This window comes from Hibiscus syriacus, unplaced genomic scaffold, assembly GCF_006381635.1.
Source record: "Hibiscus syriacus cultivar Baekdansim isolate YM2019G1 unplaced genomic scaffold, ASM638163v2 tig00110912_pilon, whole genome shotgun sequence".
Classification (NCBI taxonomy): domain Eukaryota; kingdom Viridiplantae; phylum Streptophyta; class Magnoliopsida; order Malvales; family Malvaceae; genus Hibiscus; species Hibiscus syriacus.
Window position 1 is genome coordinate 108,401 of NW_024062911.1, and position 13,519 is coordinate 121,919.

At 32.2% G+C, this 13,519-nt stretch overlaps 1 protein-coding gene across 1 annotated transcript; it reads left to right on the top strand.

The window, feature by feature from the left end:
* Window positions 1-2,746: 2,746 nt before the first annotated feature.
* On the top strand, window positions 2,747-7,896 carry LOC120146357 (GATA transcription factor 26-like). Its single transcript, XM_039159947.1, has 8 exons — window positions 2,747-3,088; window positions 4,552-4,905; window positions 5,400-5,832; window positions 6,229-6,301; window positions 6,569-6,672; window positions 6,865-7,051; window positions 7,138-7,243; window positions 7,579-7,896. The coding sequence occupies exons 1-8, from the start codon at window positions 3,049-3,051 to the stop codon at window positions 7,881-7,883; spliced, it is 1,602 nt and encodes a 533-aa protein (XP_039015878.1). The 5' UTR covers window positions 2,747-3,048; the 3' UTR covers window positions 7,884-7,896.
* Window positions 7,897-13,519: the final 5,623 nt, after the last annotated feature.

A 13,519-nucleotide genomic window follows, 5' to 3' on the forward strand; every position in this document is an offset into this window, starting at 1 on the left:
AAAATCGATTAATTCGGTTCAGTTAATCAAACCAAAATTTATTTGAAAATTATTAACCAAACCGAATTAACCGATTTTTCTTAAAATTATTAATCGAATTAATCGAAACAAAAATTCAGTTAGTTTAGTTCGGTTAATCGAATCAAAATTTATTTGAAAATTATTAATCAAACTAAATTAATTTGAAAATTATTAACCGGATTAATCGAAGAAAAAATTCAGTTTATTCGGCTCGGCTAATCAAACCAAAATTTATTTGAAAATTATTAACCGAACCGAATTAATTTGAAAATGATTAACCGAACCGAATTAACCAATTTTTTTAAATTATTAATCGAATTAATCGATGCAAAAATTCTGTTAATTTGGTTCGGTTAATAATTTTCAAATTAATTTAGTTATTAATCGAACCGAATAAATCAATTTTTTGCATTGATTAATTAGATTAATAATTAAAAAAATTCGGTTAATTGGTTTGTTTAATAATTTTCATATAAATTTTGGTTCGATCAACCAAACCGAATTAACAAAAAAATTTCATCTATTAATTCAATTAGTAATTTAAAAAAAATCGATTAATTCAGTTCGGTTAATAATTTTCAAATACATTTTGGTTGATTAACCGAACCAAATTAACTGAATTTTTTCTTCGATTAATTCGGTTAATAATTTTTAAAAAAATTCAGTTAGTTCGGTTCGGTTAATAATTTTCAAATTAGATTAGTTCGGTTAATAATTTTTTAAATAAATTTGGTTCGATTAACCGAATTTTTGCTTAGATTAATTCAGTTCGGTTAATAATTTTCAAATAAAATTTTGGTTCGATTAACCGAACCGAATTAACCAATTTTTTTCTTTAACCGTTAATCGAACCAAAGTTTATTTGAAGATTATTAGTTATGATTAATTTATTTAATTTTTTATTAATGTGTTTAAACAAATATTTTGTTTAATTTTTTATCATTAATAAACTTTTACAAGTCAAATATAAATTGTTGTAACTTTAAATCATTAGGGACCTTTGGCTTAATGGTTTGACGCTTGCTCTATCAACCAGTCCTAGTTTGATTCCCCTTGAGCACAAAATTATCCTTTTATTTTCATTTCAATTGGTGATAACACGTGTCACCATCTGATTAAATATGAATTTTTTTAATTAAATAATTTAAAATTCATAAATAAAATCTTCTAATCATATATTGACATGTGTCCCGTTCTAATTGGATAGTTAAATTTATTTAATTGAAATACAATAGTGACTAAATTGATAGAATATGTAAATATTAAGGACAAAATATATAATTATTTCAATTAATATTAACGGACACATCACCATCTCTGTCAAAAATTAACGGCCGGTGGTTTAATTGAATCAATTAAATATTTGGGTGATCTGATTGATTCAATTGAAAGTTCGGTAGTAATATTATTTTTTTCCATAGTTTAATGATCTCCCGTGTAGTTTATCCTAAACTAAATATTAATAATTTCAAAAGAATGGGTAGGCAAGACGAAAAAGGAGCCTATATGAAGTAAGCTAGTTTAAAAAGGAGCCAGCTACCCAAGAACCAGCAGTTATGACTTCTTCTTGGGACCCACCCATGACTCCTAATTGTTACTATTTTTATTTTTATTTATGTTTTTTAATAATATAATACTAATATATTTTAATTCCTCCCAACAAATATTTTTAATAGACATCAACAAAGCTGTAAGTCTATGCAACAACAAATATGCAATATATAACAACGTATTTATAACATAAATACAAAAAGTTATTAAAGTAAGTTATGTATTTAATCACCTATTAAATTTTAAAGTTTTATTTTGATTATTTAACTATTTTGAAAATTACATCAAATGTTACATTTTATTCTGATTTGATCATCTGCCGTAAAAAATTTAATGGTGATACTGATGTGTTACCATAAAATAATGTAATGTAATTATTGAAAAAATATAGAAAATTGACATGTTAATAATTATGTTTATTTTTTTAACGGTAAGTGATAAAAACGTAACGTTAAGTGTAATTTAAAAATAATTGAGTGACCAAAACGGAACCGTGTGAATAGATGAGTGCCTAAATAAGTAGTTTACCATATTTATTATTTTAAAATTCCATTATAAATATTTTTAACAAGAAGTTTAATTTCATTAGAAATTAATATACCTAAAAATGTATTATACTTAATATAACTTATGTTTTTATTATTTATATTTTGAAGCTAATAAGTGATAACAAATAATGTTATAAATACTAATGTGGTTGGTTTGAGTAGTAAACAACTTGATATTTTTAAGTAGATCTTAAGTTCAAGTCTTTATGTATGTAAAAAAAAATTGGTTGAGAGACTCACCTATCAAAGTTAAGTGTGCGATCGATCTACACAGATCAATCCAAATTAATCAGGACGAAGTCCACTGGGATGGCAACAAAAAATTATTTATAAATAAAAAATACAAAAATAAATAAATCTTGTTTTTTTTTTTTTTCTTTAATATAAAAGCTACAAAGGAAGAAGAGGTGGTATATAATGCACACAAACGCAAAAGACACTAGACACTGCTATCTGCTTTTTCTTTCCTTTCTCTTTCACGTTTAACCTTCCTCCTTCCACATCCATTTATTAGATTCCTCTCAATAGTCTCCTTATTTTTAATAAAATTTTCTCTCCATTGGATTGTACAAATTCTAAGCTCAAAACCCATCTCTTAAATCTTTCATTTCTTCTTGCTTTTTTTATGTTTATTACACTGATTAAAAGGACATAAAAGCTCTTCTGGGTATTTTTCATTTCCTGGGTTTGTTGCTTTCTTCTGCAAACTAGATTAGCTTTCTGGGTTGTTGCAGAAAAACCTCTAATACCCAGTTCAATATGTCATATAAAGCTTGAAGAAATCAATTAAATTTATATAAAGCGCTTTCAATTTTTAGTTAAAGATTTTGCCAATAAATAGATATTTTTACTCTCTTTTTCACCAATTTTTTATTCTGTTCTTTTAACTTATTTTTCTTCCCTTGAGAAAAAAGAAAGAAAGAAAGATATGGGCAAACAAGGTCCATGCTATCATTGTGGAGTTACAAGTGAGTTATTGTTTCTCCAGTTAACTTTTTGGATAGAAAGCTTTAGAAATAATAATAAAAACCTGAAATTTGGGTTCTGGAATATATGTAAATGTTCAACCTTTTTCTTTATATCGGTATATTTTCTGGGCTAAAAAAAATTTTCATGGGAATTTGGAAGGGGAATAACCGTATGTATAAGCAGATCATATGAACAAAGATAATAAATCTTATAATATACTCTGTTCTTTGTGTTTTTCTGTTTGTGTATGGATTTAGAACAATAGGAGTGTCTTTTCTCAGTCCATGTAATGCTTTGAACTTGAGTTTGGTATTGAATTCTGTTGTTTCTTTCAACCACATTTTCTCAGCCTTGTATATATCTCTTGGGGTTAGTGTTCAAGCTTAGAGCTTATCTCACAAGGGAAAATGAGTCTTAATTCTCTTGGATACTGGGGAATTGCATATTTTGTTGAGTTATTTGCAGTTTCAGATTCAATATTTGATTGGTATTGGTTTCCAATTGCTCCATTGATGTTTGTAAGCTTAAAAATCAAGTCAAACCTCATTTCTCTTCAATTCAATCCAATGGAATGTATTTTCTTGCAACATCATCGTTTTGATCCGTTACTGGTGCGCCTGCCATGAGTTCCTAAATAAGCTTTGGTTTAAAATTCAGTGTTAAAGAAGACAGCACTCTTATGTTTGTTCTTTACTGATAAGAATTGTTCAACTTCAATGGACTCCATTACAAATGTGAACCATTTTTCAAGAATTGCACTTTACTCATTTTAAACCATTTTTATTATTATTCGCTTTTGTTCGGGATATCATTCAATTATATTTTGAAGTTAATTGTATTGACCCTTTAGTGCACCATTAATTAAATACTTGAAGTGTAAAATTTACACTCTAAAAGTGTAAAATTTAGTGCACCATTAATCAAATACTTGAAGTGTTTTATAATCTTTGAACTTACTGTCTGCATTACTGCAACATTCTGTGGAATTCTAATTTTTCTGGTCATTGATACGAGTGTTAAATTGTTTCAAGTAAAAGTGTCAAGGGAGGCACGATAATCCTCGTTTGCTTTGGGTTAAGCAAGGGCATCAATCCTGAATGCCTTTTAGAAATTCCTTCGAACCTTGAGCACTAAAATGGTGTTGGCAAATATTATCTTTTGAGGCTAAATGCAAGTTTCGCTTGACTTTCATTATTACTCAAGTCCATCTCCGATAGATTACAGATGTTTATCCTTTTGGCCATAATTTGAAGAAGACTTGTGTGATGATGTTCATGTCTTTGAACTTGGCTAAGAATATACTAAACTCTTTATGCACTCTTTGTTTCTCCCCTCAAGGCTTAAATATCTATAAATTTGGCTAATGTTTCTTTCCATTTGCAACAGCCATAAGCATAACACAATTAAAATATCTTTTGTCCTTAATCACTCTATACTTATTGTGAACAATGTGTTGTGATAGGTACTCCTCTTTGGCGCAATGGACCTCCGGAGAAGCCAGTATTGTGTAATGCATGTGGATCGCGGTGGAGAACAAAAGGAACACTTGCCAAATATACCCCACTTCATGCTCGGGCAGAACCTGAGGATCATCTGGCTTCCAGAGTGAAGAGCATATCTATAAATAAGAACAAAGAAGTGAAACTGCTGAAAAGAAAGTCAAATGATTGTACAACTATTGTTTCCCCTGATTATAACCTGGGTTTTCGTAAATTTGTGGATGAAGATACTAGTAATAGATCAAGCTCTGGATCAGCCATTTCTAATTCTGAATGCTGTGCACAATTTGGCTGTGCAGATGGTAGTGACTTGACAGGTTGGTGACAATGTCATTAGTGTTCCTCATCTCTAACCGTGTGGGAGTAATTGCAATTTTTAGTCATTAAAGGGTCGTATACTAAAATTCAGTGGAATATCTCTGTCTATCTTCTGAACTCATTGGAGATTCATGAGTGCTATCATTGACATTATAAAAAAAGATTCTGGAAATGGTTGAATCTCAACCTGTTATGGTTTAACGCTTCTCGATGTGCAATGAACAACTGACATGAATAAGGCTTTTCATATCTTTGAGACTTCTGAATTTTCAGTGGAAACAATGTGTTGACAACATGATTCGGATAATGCCTTTTTTGTCGTATTAAATATTCTCCTTTAGCAGTTTATCTTGATGTTTTAATCTACATCCTCAGATTTTACCTTCATTGACAACATAAGCTTGACTGATGCCGGTGGCTTCATTTTAGCTGCATGCTTGTAGTTTTAAAATGGTCTCAAATACTATTTGTCTTCTTTCTAATTTTTTTCCAGGGCCTGCTCAATCTAATGTGTGGGACTCAATGATACCTTCTAAGAAAAGAACATGTGTAAATCGTCCAAAGCCATCTCCAGTGGAGAAACTTACAAAAGATCTATATACTATTTTACATGAACAACAGTCTTCGTATATCTCTGGATCTTCTGAGGAAGATTTGCTTCTCGAGAGTGAGACTCCCATGGTTTCTGTTGAGATTGGACATGGAAGCATTCTGATTAGACATCCGAGCTCAATAGCTCGAGAAGAAGAATCAGAAGCTAGCTCACTCTCATTTGAAAACAAACAATATTCAATGAATGAGGCTTATTCACATTCATCAAGCTTCCCTGCATATAGTGATATCAAGGGCATCAAATTTTCAGGACATGGAATTGAGAAGGTGAAGAACCCTGCTGGACAGGGGATGCTGCATGAGCAACTTAAGAGGTAAATCTTGTACTTATTATTATGGTATTTTACAAGTTGCTACAGAATCTAGTAATTAAGAATCTAGCATTAGTGTGGACCATGTGGTTTTTTTAACTGAAGATTTTATGAAAATTTACGATGGCCACTCAGAAAGGTTAAATATATTTATGTAAGTGGTACATTTCTTACAGCAATGGAAGACATGGAACTTATCTCAAAAAAGCTCCGAGTTGTAATATCTTTGTCCCTTCAGTTTTTCAGGAAGACAATTTATTAGTCATCACGACTCATGACTCATTCCCTCATTGGCCATAAGCTAAAGCAAATAATTGCTGTGCATGGGATGAAATATGGGAGAATGGTGCTTTCATGTTGATTAATATGTGTTTTCTTTTCCTTTCTTACATTTGGCAGAGACCAGGTTCAACACGAAAAATTAGTTATGCTGGAAAGTCATAATTCACCACTGTGTAACATAGATTTGAGTGTAAGTTCCCTTATGTATTTCTTTTGCTTTATTTGATTCGCTGAGGGCAAGTTCTTTAGACCTCAACTTTACAGCTGCTATATGTTAAAATCCTCTCAATGGAGCTCTCAGACACAATAAGTTTGATTACAGTTGGTGACTTTGGATGTTCAAAAATCATTCACATAATTCTTCCGTCTTAAGGAAGGGTCGAGTTACCATGAAAAATTTGCATCACTGCAGATATTCTTTCTCAATTATTTGATGCTATTTTTTTTTGTGTTGCAGGATATTATCAACTTTGAGGCATATGTGAAGCATTTAACAAAAGACGAACAGAAGCAGTTATTGCGGTATCTACCTCCACTTGACATTGCCAAACTCCCCGAGAGGTACCTCTTTTACTCTTTTATCAAGTGAGGGAAAATAACATCTTTTCTTTTCATGTTTTTTGTGTAATGGGATGCATTTACGGTAATAATAGTTTTCGATCGTATAACGGCTATTTTTAATCTAAAATGATGAGAATGATTGAAACATGATGTGGAAAATGGAATTGCTGATAGTTGTCTTTGCATCTGCAGCCTCAAAAACATGTTTGAAAGCCCTCAATTCAAGGATAACTTATGTTACTTTCAGCAACTGCTCGAGGAAGGGGTGTTTGATATCTCTGTTCCTGGGGTGAAAGCTGAAGATTGCAAGACTTTAAAACGAGTTGCATTATTTAATTTGACGAAATCTCACTGGGTGGAACGCTGTCATGAACTCAAGGTTTCAATTGGTTATCTTTAGTGGTGACACCTTGGCATGAACTTGTCGTGCTCACTGGATGTCTAAAAGCCTTTCTTTTGCTGCAGAAATGTAAAAGGAATGTTGGAGGGTCGGTTCTTGCTAGAGGACCAAATGCCATTACATTGCATACTTCGGTAACTTCGAAGAGATCACATGACAGTCAAATTGCAGGTTAGAAAATTCTCTTTTGGAATTGCGCTGTATGAACTTTTTTTTGGCTTAAGATATGTGAAATAAATATTGCTATAAATTATATTGACAACTTGATAGTAACATTGAATGTGAAAGTGAAAATAACCCAGCTGCAATTTTTCGAAAAAGTAATAAGAACAGTTGATAAACTGGATGAAAGAAATAAACTTGCAAACATGAAACATTATGAAGTTTTCTCTCTGTAACTAAATAAATTTCATCTTTAAGTCAAGTGTCAATCTTGTGAGGTGTTTGAATTATTATGAGCTACACTGGCATTTTGCTCAAGAAAAAACTTGTTTTTCTTTTTTCAGAAGCAAGGACTTTAAAGAGTCCAAAAAGAGGGATCATGAAGGCTGCTTATGAAAACAAGGAACTCAGAGACAACGATGGTTCTTGCTTTAGCCCGAGAAGCCTGTTTGCATTGCCTCCTGATGGCAGCTCGCTGGTGTTGCACTCTCTCGGTTTTGTTGATGAACGTTCAGACCAAGATTTGCTGCTGGATGTGCCACCCAATGGCTCATTCCCACAGGCAGAACTGCTTCATCCTAATTCAAGTTTTGGGCAGCAGGAAAGCACTAGCAGTCACTCGGCACACTCACATCTTGTCCATCCCTAGCAGTGGGTTGTTAGTCACTAGAACTATAAAGTTATGCTCCTTCTGCAAGATCCCATGAATGGGGTCGGCATATTTTGCATGTTAAAGACCGAAGTTTGAATGAGGTTTGATGGTTTCTCTTTCTTTCCCCCCGATCCTATCAAACTTGAATTTTGTATAGGTTGACAATAGATTTGTAATATAGATCTCAAAAAAAAAAATGCAGAAGAGGTAATAATTTCCAGAGTTTTGTATGCAAATGTAGTTTTTGCATAGAAACATAACTTTATACACCCCTTGGTCAGTTTGCAGCTTATCCCCGAGCGGGGAAGAGGAAAAATAGAAGAAAAGGGCTATGAAAATGGCTTTTAAGGGATGCATGCTGAAGAGTTACCATCTAGCCTTTTTCATATATCATTTGATTCAAGGTAACTCTATCTCTATCTTATATTAGAAGTTAAGTACCTTATCAGTAGATTGTTGGACAAACTCTCAATATTCAAGCGTGCTTGGAGTTGTTAATGGGTGCATGCCTTCAACCTTGTTATGGTATTGCATGCTTAGCTCATATTTATACTGAAATGAGACGAAGTAAATGAGAGATAATCATGAAACATTTCAAAAATCATAAGATGGAATTCGTTAGATAAGTGGTTATTCGAGCACGGGACGAGACATGTCTAGTTTGTTGACCTGAATTAGAAAAAGATAATGCCAAAATTAGCTTCCAACGTTTGTCACAATGATTATTTTAGCCTCTCTTATTTTGGAACACTTTAACTCTTAACTTTTTAATTTTTTTCAAAATGTTTCATGTTGGATGGAAACTGTTAGTTGACTAACAGTCAATGCATGTTGTTAATGTGATATTCTCACGTGTTAAATTGTTGATGTGTTACGTGTCATATCATTCAAGGTGGTGATATGATATATTTCATATCACCTATGTTGATGACATGACATGTGTTGCATTATTAATCAAGTATTGATGGAAATGTCACGTCACATTAGTAACGTGCATTAACAATTAGTTAATAATTTTCATCCAATCAGAGTCATTTTGAATCAAAATTGAAACGTTGAAGGTTAAAATACTATAAAAAGAAAAGAGATTAACATGTCATTTTGATAAACATTGAAGTTAATTTTAATACTATATCAATTAAAAAATCCAATTTGATTAAATTTTAAACTAAATTCAAACTTGATATCAAACTAAAAACATGAGTTAATTTTACGTTATGCAGTTGTTATTAAGTAAATAGTCGAGTGACAAAAAAATTCGATGTATAAAGTTCAATGAGCAAATTAAAAAAATTATAAGTACAATGAATAAAATAGGAAAGAGAATAAATTTAATTAGTTATTAAGCGTGTAAATTACCTTATTATCATTTATTACTGTCACTTGGCGTGACAGTTGTATGGCACAAAACTTTTGCCATTTTTTAAATAATATGATAGCTTTTCAGGATTATATATATACATGCATGCATGTTTATTTATCATCATTTATCAATATCAATACTAAAATTTAGACTTTGATGTGATCACGTCCAAGTATTTGAGTAACGAAACTAATAAATATTCACAAATTTTTCTTAAGATTTAGGGTAAACTACACTGGTTGTCTCTTATATTTTTGGTCCATTCGATTTTGGTCACCAATTCAAAAAAAATGTTTCTAATCCCTTACATTATTAGTTCGTTCGATTTTGGTCGCTCGACTATTAACTCCCATTAATCCAGTACGTCTGACTTGACATTTAAAAAATAAAGGTATAATAATAAAATTAGCTCCAAACGTTTATACAAATGGTTAGTTTTCCCCTATTCTTTTTTTGGAAGTATTTTAGCTCCCAATGTTTCAATTTTTGGTCAAAATAGTCCCTGTTGGATGGAAACCGTTAGTTGACTAACACGCTAACAAATGTTGCTGACATGATATTTTCATGTGTTTAATTGTGTCATGTCATCACTTTTGAGTGATGTGGCATATAATACATCATCACTTTTGGGTGAGGTGACACATAACACACCGTCACTTTGGATGACATGACACATGACACATCATCACTTCGGGTGATGTGGCACACAACATGTCATCACTTTGGATGATTTGACATAAATACATTATCAGTTCGGGTGACGTGGCAGAGGTCACATCATTACTTTGGTGACATGACATGCATATGTCATTCATTAAATGCATGTGAAAATAATATGTGTCAATTGTTAGTTGTTGTGTATGTGAGTGCTATAAATTAAACGCAAATTTGTGCAAGTATACACAATCGAAGAAGTAATATAGTAGTGTGTGAGTATCGTCTCCACATGCATTGAAGGGATTTCCAAGTTAAGCTAATGCATATATAACTTAAATATAGTCTATGTTGCGTTAAAAACAAGTGAGTAAGAATGTTGTGGCAAAGTATTGAAATGTGGATTGTGAAATGCTATGGTAAAAAAGTAAAGTCAAAGAATTGCTATGACAAAATAAAGTTGAGCACTAAAGTATGAAATAAGATAACTTGACAATCTCTCACAAACAAGCTACAAGAGGGATAAATAACAAGGTTTACTAAGGAATCCTATGACTTGCCTCTAGAATGGTTCACATTTTCAATGAGTATGTTGCTCGACAGAATTTACTAAAGTGGTCCTAGGATATCTCTAGTAAGTGACAGAGAAAATGCTATGTCAATACCTCTCAACGTAAACTGTAACATAATCATATCGGTTAAGTTCTACCCCTTTTAGTCATTGAAACCCTTTCCTTATAACTAAGGCGAGTTAAAGGCTTACCATCCCAGCTTATCTCCATTGTTCATGTCGATCTAACCTAACTCTATCGATATTAAGCATCAAAACTTAGAAAATAACTAACTCTCGAAAGCTCTTACAAGTTTAAGCTATTAACATTTAAACAATGAACAAAACAACATTTAAACATGGAAGCATAAGCAATTCATTAAAACAAAATATAAATTTCCAAAGCTAACCCACACCAAATAAGGTTAGTTTATGGTGGGGTACAAATCATCCACAAGAATAATCATTTGTTCCATTACAAAAGCCACAAATAAATATAAGTGAAAAACAATAAAGGAGAAGAGAACTCCCAAGTGTCACCGTGAGCTTTCTTGAACCACTGTGAACCACCTTAGCAAGCTAGCTTCTCTCAAAGGCCTAGCTTGCTATCCCCTTGGAGCTTAGTTATGGAGAACTCCACAAAAGGAGGAAGAAAATAAAGAAAAGAAAAGAATGGAGCTCTTTGTTTTGCCTCTTTTTGTCACACACTTCTCTCTTCATCTCTTATCTTATTTATACTAAAAAATAAAAAACTCTCAAACTTCCAATAACTCTTAAATTCACAATAAAACACTCTAACTCCCAAGAGATTCTTTAATTCATAATAAAACACTCTAACTCTCAAGTGACTCTTAAATTCCCCCTTAAATATGGGATTTTAATTCCTTTTGTAACCTAAGAAAATATTATCTTTATATTCTTGGGTTGAACAGCTGGCAGAGAAGGTTTCATGTGTGGACATCTAGCAGCGATTAAAAATATCTTTGTCATTTTTGTCTTTCTCTGCACCCAGAAATACCGTCTAAAATGTTATAGCATTTCTTCAATTCTTCTTAGTTCTTTAGCATCAGTTACCTGCACATCATCAACAAAACATGACCTTTCCCCTTACGCAACATCAATTTCAACAATAAAATGTTGTAGCAAAATTAAACCACCAAACACAACTTCATAGACTTAAATGCAACTATATGTAGTTAAATGGGCTTTTAAACAACCAATAACCTAAGTAAAAGAACATAAAATATGACCTTTTACGGAGTTATCACACTCCCAAACTTACGGTATTGCTTGTCCTTAAGCAATGAATATTAATCAACAGAAGAAATGTTATGAAAAATTTCAATCCAAGACAGTTGCAAGGCATAATTCAGCCCTCACAAACATAGGCTTTCAACATTTTAGACACATTATGATTTTAAGAATTTTTCCTTAATAAAAGATCATTTGCATGTTATGTGTGATTTTATCCAATCTATGCTTAACGGAGTTAGAAAAATCCTAATCAAGTTCTCTATTATGCTTTAGCTTTTGTTAATCAATGAAGCTCAAGTTATACTCCCATTATTTTTCTTTTTCTTTTTTTCTTCTTTTTTTCAATTTCTTATTTTTTAACTACTACAAGGGGTGTCAGCTCATCTCACATACCATCCTCAACTCTAGATGAATTGGAGCAAACATTCCATCCCCGATCTAGTATGTAGAGTCATCTCGTGACTACTTTCATTTACTCATTTGCCATTACTGCCATTTATTAAAGGGGTTATCCAGGGCAAACAATGCAAAACAGAGTGTCCCTCTACAGTTATACCGTAGCATTTATTCACAATTCATAATATTCAATTAATCACATAGGAGTTTAAAATAACCTTTCAAGCATTCATTTATCAGTCATGCTAAGGCATGCAAGAGTTATTTTATAAAAAAATTGCTAAAACTCTTAAGCTTAGAGATCATACAATCGTTTAAATGTTTAATCACAAATAATAAAGCCTTAGAGTCAATTCTACCAATCTCAACAATCATGTACATTCAATCACAACCTTAAAAATTTCATCATCATTGGGCATCATCAAATTATTCTAAAAACTATCTTAAAACCTAACAAATGCAATAGTAAAAATCTGTTGATTATTATAAATGCAAATTTCTAACTATGAACATTACCTCCCCAAACTTGAAGGAAGCATTATCCTCAATACATGAAAACTAAATGAAAACAAACTAAATGAAATGCAATGCTAATGGAAATGAAAATGGAGGTACCTCACTGTGGTGGTGGTGTGTTACTTCTTTGGGGTAGGGATATCCTGGGTATGGGTGGGTTAATATGCTAATGGATATGTTGTGGTATTTCAGGTGAAATAAGGATCATGGCAGCTTGCTCAGTGGGCTTATTCTCCATATCCTGCCTCATAAAAAACCTAAAAAGAAAATTTGTAAAATCAAGAAGAAAAAGTGTGAAAACATGGTAAATATAAAAAAAATATTTTATTTATGAACATAGTATTAAAATGAAAATGCTATAGCAAGATAAAGAAAAACGGTAGTGAGTACAAACTCTCATGCGTCATGGAGGATAAGTGATGACTTGTCACATAGGATGAGGGCTCTAGTGTAGGCCTTTAACTGTTGGCCATTCATCTTGAAGATGGTGCCATGGTCGAGGTTCTTGATGTCCATCGTCCCATGGGGTTATACTTGGTGTACCTGTTCGGACTTTAACTTTCTCGAGAATAACTTCAGCCTAGAATTATATAAGATGACTTGTTGGCCTTCATGAAAATGTCATGACTAAAGGTTTTTTTCGTGCTACTCCTTTGTTTTCTCTTTGTACAGGCGGACATTCTCATATGCTTGAGTGATGAATTTCTCCATCTCATTTAGCTCTAATAGTCTGTTATATCTAGCTAGCTGGACATCCATGTTGAGATTCTTGATTGCCCAATAGGCCTTATGCTCTAGCTTCACAGGAAGATGACATGTCTTTCCATAGTCTAGTTTGAATAGTGACATCTCAAGTGAAGTATTGAATACTGTATAATATGCCCAGACATGTCAAGTGCT

Excerpts from the sequence above, each read along its gene's own strand:
- LOC120146357 (XM_039159947.1), top strand. The coding sequence starts at position 3,049 with ATGGGCAAACAAGGTCCATGCTATCATTGTGGAGTTACAA. Across the intron at positions 4,906-5,399 it reads AGATGGTAGTGACTTGACAG|GGCCTGCTCAATCTAATGTG; the intron begins GTTGGTGACAAT and ends ATTTTTTTCCAG. Across the intron at positions 6,673-6,864 it reads ATTGCCAAACTCCCCGAGAG|CCTCAAAAACATGTTTGAAA; the intron begins GTACCTCTTTTA and ends TTGCATCTGCAG.